Here is a 20,637-nt window from a genome sequence, read left to right on the forward strand (position 1 = left end):
TTTTCAGAATTACAATGTCCAAAACCAATTTCCTTGGACATTTCAATATATTTTATGAAGATGCTGATATTTATACATTCAGGAGGGAGAAAAAAAATACACAGCAGAGTAGTTCCTGCAAGCAAGGCTCAAATACACTGGCCGAACTTCACTTCACCCAGTATATAGAAAATCTACATCTCCGTTGCAAATCGTGCCCCTCTCGTGTCTCAAAATGTGGCAAACAAAACCCAGAAAAATTTCATGACGTGTGAAGATTTTGAATTTCTATTTGCAGCATGCGAAGTCTATCCTGAACAGCCGACAGTTCATCCTGCAATTTTAGTATCTTATCCAGTCTACTTTGAGCTGCCTCTTGATAAGGCTTGCTGATAATATTTATGAAGTTTTCCATATTCGTGACAGTATCAAGGAGATCCTTCTGCATGGCCTCTTCAAGATCTCGTGCCAAAGCATCGACAGTCTTGTTCACCTTATTCACCACCACCTGCCTACGAGCCGGGAAATTTGAAATTGCTAATAGCCTGTAATTGAAAAAGTAAGATTAGATGGAAGATAAAATTAAAGAATAGAGGGCTGCGATAATTTCAGAACTTCTGTTTCATCCAAGAAAAGATGAGTTGCAGATCCACGAAACCCAGATGATACAGAATTCAAAGGCAGGGCCATCATTTTCACGCTATCCAATTCAACATCTCCTCTTCTTTTTATCAGTCCAGATACTTAAATAGCAAAAAGTCCCGCATTACCACTTTTCTGAAAAAAGGCATTGATTTTTCAAGTAATGTCGCAATCATCCATACTTAGTATTCAAGAGCTTTATGAGCTGTGCATGAGTCATTAGGGATACCTCGCATTGAGTAAAGGTTACTTAATCCCAAATGCGAAAGAAAATATAAAGTAAAATATATCTAACGTGTATCCACAATGGAAAGTCCTAATAGACCACAAGAAATTTCCAAATGAGGGAGTGGCAAGGAATTTAATCTACATATGCCTTTCTGAAATAGGTGGGGGAACTTCCAAAGCCACATGACAGACAAAATATGAGGTCCAAGTGATATTTTAAGTTTCATGGCCGAGTATTTAAGAGGGACGAGAGTGGAACAAGAATGGTGCATTTGCTTCAGCATTCCCAAAGGGGCTTTTGGCCCCCAAAATCCCTGGGGAAATGCTGAACCATTTAGCAACCATTTTAAATGAGCTTTCGGCCAAATGCTAACCTTGGGAAAGCTAAAAGCCCAATACTAATAGGGGTTTCAGCATTGACCAAATGCTGAAACTAATTTTTTTCCATCCAAAACTATCCTTACCAATTTTTCAAATTTCCGATTCTGTCCCTGGTTAATTTTATTTTTTCTTTATTAATAAAAGGAGACAAACCTTCGCTGGACCGGCAAAGGGTTTGGTTCATTTTTCAAAAAGAAAAATAATAATATATAATATACCCAAAGCCCATTGCAAAAGTTAGTTTGCTAAACACACATTCAACTCAAAGTCTATTTGTAAAGAGGTTTTAACTAAACACAATTTGCATTACACCCAAAGCTCATTTGCAAAGCTGAACCAAACACACCCGAAGTATCATTGGGACAAGGTGCTGCCCGCATTGAGAAGAGAGTCAAACAGAACTTTCAAAAAGAGAGACTGAAATTATGAAAACAATCTACAAATGAAGGGGTTCAAATTGGAAGGAGACCCATTACCCGCCAGCTGAGCAAAGGCCGAGTGCCAGAAGATCTTCCAGAGTAGTATCTAACACAGATGTCAACAGGGAAGCAGACAACCCTGCTGCTCCAAGCCCACCAAAAGTCCCCAGAAACTGAATCAAAGACATATCCCACATCAATGTCAAATTAAACGAAGTGAATGTTTAAATCACTAATTTTGTGACATATCCAGTAAATTAACAAGTATTCAATGTCAAAATGTTATTAGGATAGGAAAGGGATCCCATTTCAATTAGAGGGTATTCGCATCTGAATCAGGGAGGTTCCACAATAGGAGAAAGAAAGGCTCAGCAAACTGATTATGGCTTAACTGCTAAAACGAACTGATTACTGGGGAAACTCTGAGATATGTTTTCCTGACTCTGAATATCCAAGAATAGTACATACTTATGCATAAATACTAATTACATGGATTCTGGACAGTCAGATAATTAGATATGATTGAATTGAGTACCAATCACACTGCAACAGCACTTGAACAAAAGGAATTGCTCACCAAATCTAGCAGTCCAGAAGAAAAGAGATCCTTGAATAAGGCATGCACAGATGAATAGCACAACATGTACAACTATTGACGTGATCCAAGCTAAATTTCCAAATGCTTGGCAAGAGAATGTAATATAAGTAGTCACAACAACCCACTCATGCAGGTGTTGAGCTCAAGAATAGTGGGAAAACACAACTCACCACTTCTCTAATTTCTTGGTCGAATGTCTTAGAAGCAGAACTGGCACTGAAATTTTCTATGACTTTCAGACACTGTTCATCTAACTTCCTCAGCAAGTCAAACCTCTCCAATGTCATCTGAGCATTTGAATGTACTAATGATGGCCATCTTTTTTCAAAAGATTCCCTGTAAAGCCTGCCTTGACTGTCATTGCTCGAGTGTAACCAACTCACATAGTCTATCAGAAGTTTCTACACAGTAAAAATCCAAAGAACACCAATAAATGCTAATTTGAGCCAGCTACTCCTACATAAATAAGCAGAAACAACGGAAGGATATATCTATGGTTTACTTCATCATTAAAATAGTACATTAGTTAAAATCCAGGAGATCAGGCTGAAAAGCCAGCACCTAGATTTTCTCAGACTAAAGAATCTTCTAGAACAATTTAAAAACTGCAAGATAGATGATCCTCACAAAGAGCTGTAGTGTATTCTGTGTTCTAAAGGGATCCTCAGCAGAGGAGATTCTACTTACATTTGCGTCAAGAAGTGCAGGGCCGAGTATGTCATTTTGCACCTTAGCAGTTGCTGGCATTGTAGCTGACTTTTCACCCTTAAAAACGTATGTTGCAACAAGATCTAAATTTGATAACTGTAGGCTAGATTCAGTCAGCTCCACAACACGTGATTTTGTTGTGTCAACCTGCAGTGTGACAGTTGGTACTTATAACAGAAGGGATAACATGATAGGGTAATAAGAGAGAGAGATTTCTGTGGGGGTACCAGTGATAAGATTTTTCTTCTCCAAGAGATGCTATCCCTTTCCATTTTCATCACATACTCTTTAACACTACTAACTATGCCAAGTACGGTATTCAAATCCTGGTTGGCATCTTCATAGTCTTGTCTCAGAACAGTTTCACATGAAGAAACTAACCGCTCAGCAATTCCAATTGGCGTTTCTAGTTTAAGCTTTATTCTTTCCATTCCCATGCTTGTTGACCCATCTAAGAAACTGTACAAGAACTTCTCGAGTTTGTAAAAGCTACCAACTCTCCATTGAGAATCAGAGACCAACATATTTGTATACTCTTTTGCACTCTCATAGGAAGCCGAAAGCTTTGATTCAAGAGCAGATCGTGCAGATATGGGATATAATGCCACATTCTCTGCATTAAGTAAATTCTGCACATTTTCACTGATGAAAGACGTAGCTTCCTGAAGCTGTGCCAGTAGCATAGAATAAGATAGTTCTCAATTAGAGAAGCACAAATTCCACTAAAGCGTCACTGAAATTAAAACAAATAAATGCATAACTAAAAGTCAAGGCATTGAATGAATATTTATACCTCAAGATCATTCTGATAAATGTCAGATTTATTCAGAACAAAGACAACTTTCTTCCTCCATTGCTGAGTGTACCGGAGGAAAGCTACCTAAAAAAACATGAACAAAAGCTCAAGTCAGTAATTGTTGCAGACTAATGTCATAAATTAGTATCTAGCTATAAAAGTTGCTAAGAAAGCCATTACAAAAGACTAATGGAAAATGGATGTGCATAACACAAAGAATGACATTGAATAGAGAGATGATTATCAAAAGCTGAAATGGCCAACATCAGAATCTATCAACCGACCAGAAAATTAGATCTATAGAAAATAAAAGGGCGCCTTAGTGAGAAAAGCTCGGTTTGTAGTTGTTTCGTTGTTATGTAAACTATAAATGATCAAGTAGTAAGCTAAGGATGCCGAGAACAGTACACACAGTACAGAAAACTAATTTTCTTATAAGATATATCCATTGACTCCATCCCTGAAAAGCTAACAGATCCAAATGCCACATGCTATTTACCACAGTGCAAGGAGAAGGAGGTTTACTTGACCCTTCAAAGAGTTTGTTGCTTTCATAAGATGCTATAATACCATGATAAGAATTATTCCTACATGACCCACAGACATATTAGAAAAATAATTCTAGAACCAAAGTAACATGCAAACTCATCATAGACAATCATGGCATCTCTTTTCAATGCAATGAAAACCTATATGAAGATAAATTACTTTATCTTGAACTTACCTCACTTTCAGTCAATGGACGATCAGCAGAGATTACAAAAATTAGCAAATCTGCACGAGGTATAAATTCCTCAGTTAGGCGTTGCTGTCTTTGGAGAATCACATTTGTTCCAGGAGTATCAACAATAATCATCTGCACCCAAATTACATGAATAAATTAGTTGAATGAGGTAAATTGTAACAATATTTTATTGAGGTAAATAAATTACAATTGTGAACTTCTAACGAAATCACATCTCTGGAGTGGTAATGAGAAACAAGTACACCACAAAAATGTTGACTTGTGGTGGGGAGTTAGGGTTGCACTGGTGCCCCCTGCCACCAAGAAAAAATTTCAAACTGTATACTTGAAATTTTATGTGAGATATTTCATTGCACCCAAAAGCTAAATTCTGGGTCCCCCACTCCACAGGATCTGAGATAGCTGCAACATTAAGCGTTTCTTTCTTAGACAATCAAACTAGCAGTTTTTCCTTTTAATTAACTGCACTCTATTTCTGGATCTTTGACATCTGATATCAAAAAATAGATCTTGATTTCTCTCTGATTTCTTGGAAGAGAATATTTATTTTATATAGTTGGATTTTGAAACGATGGTCCAGGGCACTTCATGAGTATCCAAATGAGGAAATATTACAGTTTTTGATACCTTAACTTTTCTTGTAAAGTGTATAACTAGTCTTTTGAAAATGAAACTTTATTTACAAAATAAACTTATTACTTTATTCATTTGCCAGCCATGAAGATGACGCTAGCATCTGGACATTGACCCAGCTACCATATGTTCACAAAGTTCAGCACCAAATTAATTTAATAGACATTAATGTTGTCACTAATTGATGACTTTATGGAGTGTCATTGGGCAAGAAATTGACTTTTGACTTTGGCATTCAGGTCTAAAGTCTTACAGCAAAAGATTAGTAATGACCAGCATAAGCACTTAAAATTTGAGTGGTAGAAAAACTGCAGAAATCATTTCTCACCATTCCGAGCCACCAAGCACAAGAATTCTTTTAATGAATAAGACATCCACATTTTTATATATAAAGGTATTATTAAAGAAGATGGAATGCTCACATAATGCACAGCATTAAGCATTTGCTGAAGACAGATTAGATTTGCTTACTTCTTTAAGGATAGGAGCAGGAATATAACATATGTACTGACCATCTGGATGCCTCTCACAGCGCTGTTTCTCATCAGAATCAGATTCGGAATACCGTAAAAAGGTGATCTCATTTGTTGTGGGAACAACTCCCTCTTTCAAATATCTCTCCCCAAGAAGTGCATTGATAAAAGTTGATTTACCAGAGTTAAATTCACCCTGGTGATAAAACACAGAATAAAGAACTCAGGACCAAAACCTCAATAAAGACTCATACGGTCTACAGCACAATGGCCAAGCCAACATATACTACAAAGCTTCTGATTTGGAATATAACATTATTAGTTTTTGTAAGTGCTCATACTGCCAAAAGATCAAGTTTTAAAATCACCTTCCTCAGCCGGTTTTCTTTTCAAATAGTTGTAAATTTTTTCATCTTATTTTTTGGAGCCTCCATCGCATGCCACCAGTCTGCTTACATCCAACCTTATTGCGATGGTTACAGAAAATCTATTTTGCCAAGGAAAAAAAAATACAAATTTGAACAGCATTAAAACATATTAAATGTGAGTGCTTCTGGTTGGCACGTTTGCCACCGAAAAGCAAATGATACTTGGGAAAGACTTAACCATGGGAGATAAGGGTGCAACACGACCCCTGGTATTGAAGTTTTTCTACTTAATAATGGTAGTACATTGTCTGCTTCGAGTAAAATTATTCTCAAGATCATGTGATTCGGACCAAAACATGTACTGGAACATGTGCAAGACTCTTGGAGAAAAATACCATAGTGGTTCTACAGAAAGAAAATTACGATACAAGCTACATGATCAAATTATTATTGATTGCACGGACATCATATCTTACCATTCCCTTTATTTTGCAGTTCGCACTACTATTTGCTAAGACAACAATGAATACATTTGGATACAATGACAGGTAATTACCAAATTCCAACAAATAACAGTAACTTAACTTGGAGTTTAGTATGCACTGATTTAAAATCAGGAATTCCTTTAAGGTGTTGTTATCTTTGTTCATAAGCAAACATCTGTACTTATATCACTTTTATTCTCTTCCAAACTGCAACTTTTTTAGCTAAAAAAATGCTCAGGCCCCCCAAACTGCAACTGAAGAACAGTGTCCCCATTGGCACCATATAAATCTACTTCAAGTTCAACTTCAACACATCTAATCACTAGCTCAATGCAAAATTAAGGCCAAAAGTAGTGTCACAAAGGATTCATAGATAGCCAGACGTATCCACATCTGTTATATAATATCATTTATCTCTCCACAAAGAAAAGGTCAATGAAATTCCTCAACCAACCCTGCTAATCAGGACAACTTCAGTTGACTTGGTTTGCTTGCATTTTATTCATCAAGCAGCTTTGTCATGCAAACTAAAACATAAACCTACAGGACAATCCAGGAAGCCTTTACGCCCTATGGCATTTACATACTTTTTTTTTAAATTTGAAAACTTCTAGAGCTAAATGCGGGAAAAACAAAAAAAAACAAAAAAACAATATTAATCAAAAACTCTTTCAAATAATAAAAGAACTTGTTTGAAATTAAGGGCTAATACCAATGTATACCGCGGAACCAGAATTTGTCGAAGTTCAGCACACAATTACCACTATAACCAGCAAAAATGGCTCATCAATATGAGAAGTTGCATCAACAAGTAGCGAAACCTCCTCCATCTGTCATTGACAACCAGCAGTATTTGTTTTAGGCAGATACTGGAAAACTGTAAGAACTGATTATGGCTGATTATTTAAAGAGTGATCTCAACAACTTTGTTCATTTTTTTGGCCATAAGCTTCCCTCTACTTATGAAGAACCTCACCTGCGGAGCAGCTTTCTGGATGACATTTACTGCTTCCAGCAACACTACCTTCTCGGTTTCTATTAGCTGCTTTTCTTTGTCCTCCAACTTCACGAAGCCAGCAACTCTCTCATTTCTAAAAAAATCATTCCCCATCTCCTCCAATATGACCTTATTGGGGATGCCTCGTTCAAACTTTGTGTCCTCCGTCAATGTACTTATAGTGCTGAATAATTGGTGCAGCAAACCATCAGTAAACAAGTCCAAATCTTTCAATCCAATCACCAAACCACTAGCCCCATATTTGATCCACCTCGATGCCTCATCCAATGCTATTCCATTACCACTTAAATTAAGCTTAACAAATATTGGTATCTTTACATCTTCAAACATGGATGACACAAGGTTATCCTCATGGTTCTCTTCACCTATGTCGCATATAAGAAAATCAGCACCATCGGAAGTAGATGCACTTGATGCAGCACTTGCAGTCTGCACATTCCTTGCCACCAATGGGAGAACCACTGATTCAGACCTAGAATCTGCCATCATGCTTCTGGCCACAATAGCAGGAAGTCCTGTAAATAACGATAGAAACATAATGGACCTTGTTCTATGACGATTTCCATTAGAATCCACATGTCAAACACTAATTGTTGTACAGCTTTTGAAAGGATTAGAATCATAGAAGGCTGAATATTTTTGTCCTTGATACATATCTTTAAAAGAGAAGTTAATGATCACAGCAGCACATATCATTGTGCATATGTGCATACAAGCATGCTTAATAACCTTGCTTTTCCAGTTACCAAAGAGGACAATCAATAGACCCACCTTGGCCAAATGCATCTGCACATCACAGACACTAACACCTAGGCACTAGAGATACAAAAATTAAATTATCCAGGTTCAATTGCAGAAGAAACAGGTAGCCCAATCACCCTTCATATAACCTAGGCGAAGTACAACTTCAAGTTTTCTGGCCTTGAATTATCTTCTCTTGAAAAAGCACACGGGAAGAAAGCATAAGGACGCCTTCATAACCGACCACAGAGCAGGACAGACCATTGCAACTAGCTAAGTGCCCTAACTCACAGATTAAGCATTTCTCACAGCATTTCCACTTACTAAAAATCAACTTAGTGAGTATCTCCAAATGGCAGTACTTCTACAGAGTTGTTGCACAAAATTCATTGTCCAAGCCCTAAACTACACTCTAGGACTATAAAAGTTTCAAACACCGGAGCGATGTTGACCACTTCTACCAAGACCCGATTGCTAGGCCGAAAATCAAATTCAAACGCACAACTCTTTTTCCCCCCGAATTCACAAAATGGCCTCATCAGTCATCACTAACCTTGATCAGACAGCAGAACGCCGCTGGCATTGATCGCAGAGACGATGTCGACCCGCTCGGCGATCAGCAAGTAAGCCCGGTCCCTCACGACCGACTTCAGCAGGCAAGCCGCCTCGTACAGCCTCTTCCCGGTGCCCTCGCCGCCTCCGAGGACGACGATGCCGACCCTGCCCGACACCGCCTCGTCGATCGAGTCGAGCGCCGCCGCCGCCGCCGCCGCCGCGGAGGCCGAGGAGCCATCGAGGACGTCGTCGGGGTCGAGCTGGAGGACGAGGGTGGGGACCTTGATCTCCGGGCGCTTGTAGCCGCCGGGGAAGAGCGTCCGGGGCTGCGGGAGCCCGGACCGAGCCTCGATCGACCGGAACCGGTCGCTCGAGAGCGAGCCGGTCAGGAGGAGGAGGCGGCGAGCCCTGCGGCGCGCGGAGAGGTAGCGAGACAGGGGAGCCGCGGAGGGAGGGGGGGATCTGGCGAAGAAGAGAGGCGCGGCGGTCGCGGCGGCGGCGGTCGCGGCGTGGGGAGAGAGGAGAGGCACCATGGGAAGTGAGGAGGAGGAGTTGCAGAGAGAGAGTGGTGCTTTTCTGCTTCGTGCGTGTGTGGTTTTTGCTTGTTTTATCTTCTTATCCGGTGAAGGAGGAAGGAGATGCGGACGACGACAACCGTCGCTGCGTAGCCCGAATGGGAGCCGGACGACGGGACCGCCGGCCGCCGTCGCCGATGCTTCGTTTCCGCCGCCAGTAGAAAATGAGAACACGAGGCGGTGATTTCTTTTTCGTGCACGGCATTGCATGAAGTAAACATGAGGTAATTAGTTAATTACTTGACAAATGAGCATGAGAGTAATTTGAATATGCTTGATGTCAAAATCAGCCACCGACTCGCTTGCGACCGTTAGAATTGGAAAATTATCAAAAAAATAAATAAATAAATTTATTATAATTATGCTAATTTAATTCAAAAAAAATATTTTATCAATTTAATTCTAAACATTTTATATTTGTGCTAATCAGTCCATTTAATTGTACATAATCCGAAAGGTCTTATATCAACGTCAATCATTGTTGCTAGTCTATGGCACTAAATGGTACTGGAAAACAAAATCACGTCATTTTACTTTGAAGAAAAAAAGAAAAAAGTCTTCAACAAAAGGTGTTGAGCCTGATTGGAGTACTCGCACACAATCAAGTATTGTGGTCCTAGTCTGATTGTGCTGTGAGTAAGTGTTGAGCTTTGTGGTGGTCGCAAAGTCAGCGAAAAAATAGTCTAAAGGTATATTGTCATGATTGCAAACTAAGTGTTGTCTATCTTATTTTATAAAATCCATTTACCTCATTTGTTCACATATATTGAGTAAACTGACTGTTTAGTTTTGAACTTGAAAGTAGATGAGCATGGGATTATTCTTGCCCCATGATTTGTGATCTTCAAAGTAAAATGATTATGCTAAGTAAAACTAACTAATCACCATGAACTCTTCTACCACAAGGTACCAAATTTTAGTTAGTAAATTGACCTAATTAATTTTTCATGAATTAGAGAGGACATCATTGCTCAAAGATTAGTTAGAAAATTGACGTAGTTAAATTCTCGTAAAATAGAGAGAAATCCAGCTTGTAATTATATGAGGTTCTATTTGACAATCATTCTATTTTTAGGGACAATTTTTATTCAAAAATAGCTTTTTCTAATTTCATTCTCCGGACAAGTTTCTGAACATTTAAAAGCATTTAATAACTGTACAAAATTTCTATTTTCGAACTAAAAAAAGAACATAAGTGCATTTGGTACAATTCTAAAAAATTTGCACTATAGAATTTCATTAAATTTTTTAATAATTTTATGAGACTTTTCTCTCTTTTTCATTTTTTCTTTTCTTTATATTCTTTTTTCCTTCTCTTCTTCTTCCTCCTCTAGCCGGTCACCGACCTTAAAGTTTGGCAACCTTGTCAAAGCCTTAGAAAGTACCAACACTCTCTAAGAACTTTCATGTCTTGTCAGACATTTAGACATTCCAACACATGTCTTACACCCTCCAATATGTGTCAAAAAATTTAGCGTTAATACTTTGAAAAATTCTAAACTGATACACATGTGACAAATTTATCCCAAACTATTTTTTTTATCACCAAAAACTTCAAACTAGTATATTTTTGACAAATTTAGCCTCTGTTAGTTTTCGTTAAATTTTACCGTCAAATTATTAAGTTAAATGACATGTAACAATTGATCGGTATACCAATTCGGGATTTTACGCTCCGTTTTTGACAATTTACAATTTTTGTGATTTTTTTGTGGTATTAATCTAATTTAGTGAATGGTATATTTGTCACAAATTTACCAATTTGGGTTTTTGGGAATAAATTTTTTGGGTAAAATTGTCATAAAATTATGGTTTTTTTGGGTAAAATTTGTCATAGGTGTATTAATGGGATTTTTCATGGTCAAAAAAGTAGTTTGGGATAAATTTGTCATAAATGGTTTTTTAACCCAAAAATGTCGTTTTTAACATCGAGGAACAATTTTAAACAAAAATTTGTGTTCCTTAAATATAGGTGTATTAATTTGGGTATAATTTTTTATTTCTTTTAATTTTTTAATATTTTTATTTTATTTTTCTATTTTCTTTCTTATTTTTCTTATTTATGGTCAAAAAGTAATTTGGGATACATTTGTCATAAGTGTATCAATTTGGGATTTTTTAGGATATTAACCCAAAAATGTAATGCTTAGTCAACTCTCCTGACACTTTTTGACACATGAGTTAATTTGGAATTCTAACATGTAATTCTGAAACATATAGGTCAATTTTTAAATATTCAATAAATAAATGGTCAAAATATAAATATATAAGAAAATAATAAATAATAAAAGTAATAAATTGGGAAAGAAGAAAAACCTAACATTCTCTTCTCTTTTAACTCTCACTTCTCATAACACAAAATTCACTCTTCAAGTTTATTTTTTCATCTTTTTTTCCGATACACTCTAACACGCAAGTCCAAAATATATATTACTTGTTTTTTCTCCAAGTTTAATGAATTATTGGAGTGGAATTGAATTTGTCAAATTAAAACAATAAATGATATTAAAAAATTATGGATTAATGTTTTTAATGTAAATTTATTTTAGGCTTTTTTTATTATTTATTTATGAATTTGAATCAAAATAATTTGATTAAAATAATCATAAAAATAATAATTTATCATGAATATATAAAAATATAAATTTAATATAAAAATATCCAAACGTATCGGAATTCTCTTTTTTTTTTAGAAATAATATGTCGGCGTGTGTGTCGTATCGTGTCGCATGCCGCATGTCATGTGTCGATGTCAATGCTACTTAGTTGAAGCCTTGCCCATCCAAGATGAGGAGGAAGAAGAAGAAAAGAAAAAGAAAAAAAGAGAAGAGAAAAAAAATTGGCCTGATTCTAAAATTGCTCCCGAGAACAAAAAAAGTAATTGTTTTCTAGTTTTTAATTATATTCCAAATCTCTTCCCAAAAATAAATTTGTTCCAAAGAGTAGAAAAATTAATTGACATTATCAAATATTTTTTTAGTCTTTTTTTGTTCCGTAGAACTAAAAAATAGAAATAACCAAAAATTAGGCAGTATAAGCCCTTATGCTAAAATCAAAATCTTCACATATTGATAGCACTTTAGGTTGCCGAAGTTAAAATATCAACTATGAGGCTACTTACAACATAAATTTCTTTTTTTTTTTTTTTTTGTGTATACAAGTGAGCATGGATTTGCTTTTTCCATGATGGAAATTTTTATTGTTGCCAAATACTTGTATATATTGGGGAAAAGATTGATTTAGTTTGAATTGATATCAATTCAAGAAGCTACGAAAGCTTCATCAAAGACATTGAAAATGGGTAAATTGCAAATTTTAAAAGCTTTATTTTAAATTTTCTAGAAAGTCTATATAGGATGGGTTGAGATATTTATATGGAATGAGAGCAATGTTGTTGATTTACTTCAGTTATTTGCATCATGGATTATTAAGATATATGAAGAAAATTTTGCACCAGATAAAGTAGCCGGGGTGATGGTCAAGGTCTCAAATGAGTGTAAATGAGAGTGTTGTTCCAAGAGAAGGCATCAATTAGGGGGTGGTGAAGGTGAGGGTGAGGGTGAGGTATTGGTCCGAGTGAGGATGTTGGTCTAGGGATTAGTGATAGGGGTGATCGGTTCCCAATTTGATCCATTTCCAAGGTGGAACTGGGAACTAGTTTGAGAGGACCGGTTTCCAATTTCTAAGAGCCATGGACCGGACCGATCAATCTTGGAATCGGGAACCAAACTAACCAACCGGTCAAGTGGAACCAGTCGGTTTGCCATGTTGGCGGCAATTTGGTGATGAGTTGACACATTTAAGAGATAAAATAAAAAAAAAAAAAAAGTCCCGCAAACTCTATTATTAAAGGATCCCAGCTGACCAAAATAGATACATAACCAACTATCAAGATTGTCACAGCCATAAGAGAAACCCATGGTGTAGCAAGAACTCAAAAAACTAGAACTACTGCTAATGGCTCGTCCTAAGACTATGAGTTCGAGCATATCATTTCACATGAGATGGACAAATCGTATGAACTTGTTGCTAGTGTAGCAGATGAGCATGCAAGTCTTGCCCACAGCCCTATCTCCAACGATGACGCACTTGATGAACTTGGAAGCACTCCTCCTCCTCCTCCTCCTCAGCCCTCTTCAACAAGGAACTTGAGTTCTCAATGAAACACTCACAAGATCCACCACCCAATGGAAAAGGTTTGCACAAATGGAAGAGAGAAACAAGGACAAAATAGCATCTGGGTTGGTCGAAAGTAGTTGCTAGGCTCGTCGTCAAGCGCAAGAGAGACGTGAGTGAGAGTGAGGGGTTGAAGTTGAACGATTGAGGGAAGGAAAGTGAGTTTATTCAATAATTAAAATCTATAAAACACAATCAATCCGGTCCCCAACCTTGGAATCGGAACCGGACCAACTAACCACCGCTTCCAAAAATAGGAACTGGGTATCAAATTGCTGCATGGAACCGACCGATCCGGTCTAGTTCAAATGGTTCCCGTTGCACACCCCTAATTGGTGAGGGTGCTCATGATGATATTATTTTAAGTTAATGAAATGGTTGTTGAGCACAAGGGTGGTTTACATCTTGATAACTTAGTTGATAAAGGTGATTAATTTGTATAGAAGAATAATATTGTGGATCATGATGATGATGATGAGACAAATTTTTCAACGATGTAAGATTCTAGATTAACGATGATGATCTTGATAACGAGAAGCTTTAAGAAATAAGGAAAAACGTGACCAAATTTTGCGGGAAGGCCATGAGGGATTTAATTATAGGGGAATTGTCCATAGCATTGGCATTATCCCAACCATTTGATGTAAATGGTGTAGTTAATGTTTGAACTAGTTATGAGACAAAGTATTATGGAACTACACATATATAATAGTTTGGGGTTTGATATAAAAGGAAAAGATGACGATTTTGCTACAAGGAGCAATGGGTTTCCTTGATATAATCCCAATTGTGTTGTACCTATGTTTATTATGGTTATGACATTTGATAATAGTAGGCAATTCAAAGATGGTTTGAAAAATCAATGACTCAGCATAAAAAAAAAAAAAATAAAACTTATAAAGAAAAATAAGAAATTTATTAGAGTAAAATGTATTGATGAAAGTTGTTCTTGGAAGATTTTTGGATCTATTGGTAAATCACAAGATTGCTTCCACACCTTGTTAGTAATTTCGACGTTGCCGTGACATTAAAATCTTGTTTCTGTCCTCATGATTATTGATATTTATAGAATAATCAATTAAGAAAAGATTATAATTTCTAATGGGTCCACTAGTTCTGTAAATTTTGGAAGCAACGCTTCAGAAAACTCTACATGTCGTCGAATGATTAATGTTTGTCAAACGAAAAAAAACGAACGGATTTCGATAAAACTCTTCTTTATAATGTACGTATAACTCGTTAGGAAGTTCCTATTTACAATTCTTTAAATAAATCAGTCATAATATCCCTCTTGACCGTTGTTTTCTATCTTTTCAATTTCCTATTCCCTTTTCAGATTAAAAATTAACTTAATCCGTATCTAATAGTATCTATTTATTAGTTTCTAACCAAAAAAAAAAGTGTTATATTACGGTGTCACTATCGTGGTAAAAATGATATCAACGAAATATTAATTACCGATAGAGCAGATAACATAATGTAAATGATCAAAATTCGCCCAGTAACATTATTCGGAAAATCGATAATGCGCTTAATTCTTTTTTTTATTAAAATGAGAATCATAAATTTGGGGTACCAACTGTCAAACCGCCCGCCGTTTAACGGTCTTCAAGGAACGACGCGAGGCCGTCTTTCGAATTTCACCGCCATTTCCTCACCATTTAAACGCTCTTCTCATCCCCTCCGTCCCTCCATTTCAATCGCTCGCTCGCTCGCTCCTTCCCCATTGCTCTCTCGCGCCTCTCGTCTCGCTCCCTCAGCCATCTCTCGTGGTCGCCGCAAAGCAAGACCCCTGTAAGTCTCGACTCTCTCGTATTCAAGACTGTAGCTGGACTCCCTATGGCTTTTTAACCTTATCCTTCTACATTCTCTGCGAATCCGGTAACGTTCGAATCCCTACTGGTTGCTTGATAATTTCTTTCTTTTTCCAGGTATTCATCGTCGATTCGATGGGTGTCCGTAGTTGGGGCCGAAAGAATCGAGTCCCGGTTCGTGTCTATCGTCATCGCTTGACAATGAGTACAAGATCGTGATGGGGCCATGCTTTGTGTAATCATCTGCTTCCTTTTGTATCGTATTTTCAGACTCGTTCATGGAACTCTGAAATATTGTGTGAAACATGGTAATCTTCACTGAATATGCTCTTTGGTCCAAAGTCTTTCATGAGAGATTCTTGGCAATGCCACTTTCTTGATGCTAGGTGAGGAAACATCGTGATGCCTTTCTTTTCCTTCATCTGCTCAAAATTTTCATCTCTTTTCACCTCGAGTAAGGTGCCCTATCTTGATCTAATTCTTGTTGGTAGAATTGAAGAGTTTGTCAAGAGGGTCTAACATCTATTGGTTGACGACTGTATCAAGAGGGCCTTGTAGGTTCTTGCCGTTGGGCATGCACCAAAGATGCCGTTAAAACCGTGATTGGTGACATTAATGTTGCAGGCGAATGATATGCCTTGTTCTAGGCGATTCACGTATTCACTGGGAGAACTTGCTTCAACTACTGCAATTATTTTGCTCATTTGAGTCCCACAAATCTCGCTTGGTGAAGTATCGCGAAATCATGCACGACGCTCTGCAGGTAGGATCTTCTTTTACGTCTTATTCTTTATTGTTGACTGTTATCATGTCTTGCATGTATAGCAACCCAGCTTGTTGATTCTTTAGGGCTGCTCTTAAAAATGAATTGATTTGTCACGAGTTTGCCCAAATCTGCAGATGGATGTTTGGAAGAATTGCTAGTGTGGTGATTCCCGAATAGTTGTTACCAAATCAGGCGGGACAGGCACATCATACTGCTGTTTTAGACTGTTGATTAGGATCGTATAAGCGCTACTCCAAGTTATTCTGTAAGTTCTGCCAGGAGTCGAGGTGGCTTGAACTATTTTAACATATGTTGGTTTCCAAAGTGTTTCATTCCATAGCCACAGTGAGCCATTGAACCAGACAGACCGCTAGTGAGGTGCCCGGTACCCAACTCAATCGACTTATGTGGCTGCTGCATAGGCCGTAAAGAGGTGGTTCCAAGAGTAATGCTGTTGTGAAGAACTGGCGAAGAAGAACCGGAACAACTCGAGCCGAAGTCAATCCCGGGTTCATGAAGGAGATCAGATCAAGTCATGAGCGGATTGCCTTGCAACATTGGAGTGATCATCTGGACCAGACAGATTGTGGAAAGAACTTACCTGGTCACCAAGTCCTTCATGCCAGTCAAAATAGCCCTATGTTCAAGTAATTTGATTTTGAAGCTGCAATGGCTAGCTTTTCTTTAGATTATATTCCCAGAAATAGTGAGGTCTCTCGAGTTTTTTTACCTGGGCAAAACACTTGTATTTTGTTGGAGATTACTGAAGCAGTAGTGCGAATGACTTGGCATTGTCTATATAGAGAGACGGTCACTTGTACTAGTTATGAATCTGAGTTGTGCCGAGGTATTTGGCGCTCCTCATTAACCACACTGTAAAAAAACGTTGAGATGGTGCATTTTTAAACTCCCGGTGAGGCACGGGGAGTGGACGTAGGCACCGAATTTGGGCCGAACCACTATAAAATTGATCAAGCAAATTCTTGAGTCCTTTGTATAATTGATTTACTTCACTTGCCAATATACTCGTGCTTAGTTTGCATATCATTCAAACACATTTGATCTTGTCTTTCTAGTATCTTTTGGGAGAAGAGTATTGAGTTTTTGCTAGAAGGACAACACATCTTTAGCTATTCAATAGGTTAGTTGCTTCTCATTTTCTCTACACCATATTGAACTTGAACAAGTCCTTAAAAGATTCAACGAGAAAACACAAGAGATCTACCCAAAGGTGAGAGACCCCATATTGTCTAGACTCCATATTCCCCTCTCCCGCAGGAAGATAAACTTGGTAGAGGACTGGGGGTATTAGGAGCCGAGTCCGCAAGGCAATTATATCGAGAGAATCTAGGCAGCCCGTCGTCACTATATATCAAATAGGCAGGCGCTAGTAGACCTAGCAAGGACAGCCAGACTCCCTCCTGGTCTAAGAGGAGGTAGGAAGGAACCCATGTAACCATGTCCTTTCCTACTAAGGAACCTTAGGTATAATTTGGGACATCAAAATACCATATTGGAATAAGATAATTATAACTTGATGCTAAATTAGAAATTGCCCTTGAAGTCAGTATTTTCGTGCTGTACATCTGGCAAATATCTTTAGAGAATATGCCAACACAAGAGAACAAGAGGCGCATATCGAAGGAGACGGCATAACCAGCATGGATACAAAATGCATATGCGTTGATAATCAATTGCAGGAATTCTAACAGCTCCTAAGGCAGACCAGGAACCTTACACTTGAATAGGCAACATCAAAGCAAGGCTTCTTTTCAACGATGAAGAGCATATGGAATGTGTTGACTCGTCTTGCATCAGCATTTCCTTTTGTTAGCGATATTAGAGATGTTAGCGATATTAAAATATCTTTTAAAAATATTAGGATATTTTCTCTAATGTTCTATATATATTTTGATTATGCATATCTTATTTGATTTTTCACGTTTTCTTCTGTCTAAGACTATAGAAGGGGCATTTTTTAGGCCAAATGGCATAACATTCCATTCGTATTAGCCAAAAGGGACAGTAAAATATATAAATATATATATCGAAATATACTAAAATCTCTTAATTCTCTCTTCCGCATTCTTATGTCCAACTTGGTATAAGATCTTTTGGGGAAACTTAAGTGCATGCACTAAATGCACATTAGTGCACACCGAGTGTCCCGCTACACATTCAAATAAGTCATCCCCATATCTCAACAGTGATGACTTCATCGCACAAGTCTTTGACTCCGTTCGTTTTGCGGAAAATATGACGTTTATAAAAAATGTTTTCCAAGTAGCCATTTTTTCAAGAAAATGACTATATTTTTCAATGTTTAGCTAAAACCTAAAAATGTACTAGAAAATATTTTTTGCTATTCAATAAGGAAAATCTTTTCCTCCATACACCCCTTTCAATAATTTTTTTTTTTATATTTTTTGAAAATTGATTTTTAATTTCATTTTCCTTTTCTTCTTAATTAGCCAGTCACCACCACCGACAACCGGTGGCTTGTGGCAAGGCTAAGCTTGCCAACATCAAGCAAGTTCACCCTTGCCTGATTAGGCAAGGCTCTAGCTCACTTATGGCCAATCACCAATCGTTGCCGTGGCTAGCGACCAACCAATGAAAAAGAAAATAACAAAAATAATTAAAAATAGATTTTAAAAAATAAATAAATAATAAATAATAAAAGGAAAAAGGTATTTGATGAAGGAAAGTAAGGTGAAAGAATATATGGAGAATGTTTTCCTCTTTCTCAAATGTGGAAAACATTTTCCTCAATCTTAGAGGACTTTTTTTCTTTCATAGAAAATGTTTTCCCCAGCTAATTCGTTTTCGTGAAATAAACGTCAAAAAATCCCAAAAACATTTTCTTGAAATTATTTTTCGTGAAACGAACATAGTCTTATTTGAAGAAGCACTTAATTGAGTTGATTCCATAATAGTTGGCATTTTGATGCTAGTTGCACCGATTGTGTGTCGAATAGTCAAGCCTTTTTTTTTTTTATAGAAGAGGCTTTCTTTCAATGCCAATCGCACAAGTTGCATTGTGTAGTATCTATCTTCCCAAGTCGGCTACATAGGCCACTTGATGTTATGGCTACGACACTAGCTGTATAGGCCGTTGTTGACACCTAAATTTTGATGATTTAATTTATTTATTTATTGCATAGGAAATTATGGGTTAATTTTATTAATTGCATAGCATATAGATTTAAGTTGCATTTATTTTGTTATTTGCATTTTTTGCATTTTATTGGACCGGTGGCGGATATATTCAAATTAGATGGATCAAGCCCATGAAGCGAACAAAGTTGGCCCAAGCCCGTACTTTTTAATAATTAAAAATTATCTTGTGGGAATATAATATTTTAAAATTTTTCCGAGATATGAATCTTTTTTGGATAGGGCAGATGGGTAAAAAAATATTGCGATTTGTCTTTAAAAGATTTGGATTTAGAAAATTTCATCTTGATCTCGAATACTTATCAATATGAGATGAATTTTGTTAAAAAGATTTGCGAAGGTTGATTCGATGAAGAATTTGAAAATCCAATTCCTTCCCTATAAAAGGCCGTGCGTGCGAGGGGTTTAGGGAGTTTTTTTTTTCTTCTCTCGACGGCTAGGTAAAAAATTCCGCCGAAAAGAAAAGCTTTTCCTTGGTCTTCTCTTCGTTCTTCTAAGAACCCTGCACGAAAACAAAAGAGAAAAGGAAAAAGCCAAAACTGAAAACTGAAAAGTGAAGCAGAAGCAAAGTAAACTGGCAGGGGGTGAGGACGGACGTTTCGTTCATCGTCTTCCTCACCCTTGCCGCCCGCATCTGCAACCGGACGCTCCCGACGGTCGCCGGCTCCTCTACGCTCGTCGCCTCGCACAGCCCCACCGCCGCTCCACCAGCAAATCTTCTCCGGGTTGCGCCTTCGGCCTCGCCTCGACTCGGTGCCCGACGCCACCCGCTGAGCTGCCGTGCACCGCCGCCCTTGCGCCGCCCGCGTCCGGGGCCGCAGCCACTACCGCGACGCTCGTTGCCGCCCGATCTCGACCACGATTTGCGCCGCCCGAGCGACCCACGTGAGCCCGCGCCGCGACTCGATTCCCCCGTCGCCGGACACCGCACCGTCGCCTCCGTTCACGATTGCCCCGATTCGATCCTCTCGCCGGACACCGCGCCCAACAGCCCGAATCGACGCCGGAGCTCCTCATCGCAGCTACCCAAGGCCTCTTGCCGCCTTTTTGCTAGAAGCCCGACGGACAGCCTCTTCGCTTGACGCCCAACGAGCACCGCACCACCACAGCCCGCAATGGCCACCGCCGACTCACCTCCGTGCGCTCGCCACCGCCGATTCACCTCTTCACCACTTTGCCGCCGGTTCACCCTTGCCGGAGTTCCTCTTGCCGAACCGACAACCTCTCCCCTTGGAAATCCACGAGCGGTGTCTGGAAAAGAAGAAAAACATAAAAAGAAAAAGAAAATCTGATTAGGTGGTTTTTCTTTTCTTTTATTTTACTTTTTTTTTAATATTATGTGTTAGTGGAATTGTTCATT

The 20,637-nt window shown here is 38.1% G+C and overlaps 1 protein-coding gene across 4 annotated transcripts; it reads right to left on the reverse strand.

Annotated features, from left to right (window-relative positions):
* LOC104457004 (probable transmembrane GTPase FZO-like, chloroplastic) lies at positions 1-9,512 on the reverse strand. 4 transcript variants are annotated; one of them, XM_010071917.3, is made up of 11 exons: positions 8,768-9,505; positions 7,432-7,988; positions 7,217-7,285; positions 5,601-5,798; positions 4,476-4,607; positions 3,749-3,835; positions 3,183-3,623; positions 2,935-3,102; positions 2,418-2,648; positions 1,707-1,822; positions 1-524 (listed from the first exon to the last, which is right to left on the reverse strand). In XM_010071917.3, the coding sequence occupies exons 1-11, from the start codon at positions 9,300-9,302 to the stop codon at positions 242-244; spliced, it is 2,817 nt and encodes a 938-aa protein (XP_010070219.1). In that variant the 5' UTR covers positions 9,303-9,505; the 3' UTR covers positions 1-241. The 4 variants fall into 4 exon arrangements, with proteins under 4 accessions (XP_010070219.1, XP_039156690.1, XP_010070220.1 ...); XM_039300756.1 differs by having other exon boundaries at positions 7,432-7,966; positions 8,768-8,887; XM_010071918.3 differs by lacking the exon at positions 2,418-2,648 and having other exon boundaries at positions 8,768-9,509.
* Between the last annotated feature and the right edge of the window lie 11,125 nt (positions 9,513-20,637).

This window comes from Eucalyptus grandis, chromosome 8 (assembly GCF_016545825.1).
Source record: "Eucalyptus grandis isolate ANBG69807.140 chromosome 8, ASM1654582v1, whole genome shotgun sequence".
NCBI classification, from domain to species: domain Eukaryota; kingdom Viridiplantae; phylum Streptophyta; class Magnoliopsida; order Myrtales; family Myrtaceae; genus Eucalyptus; species Eucalyptus grandis.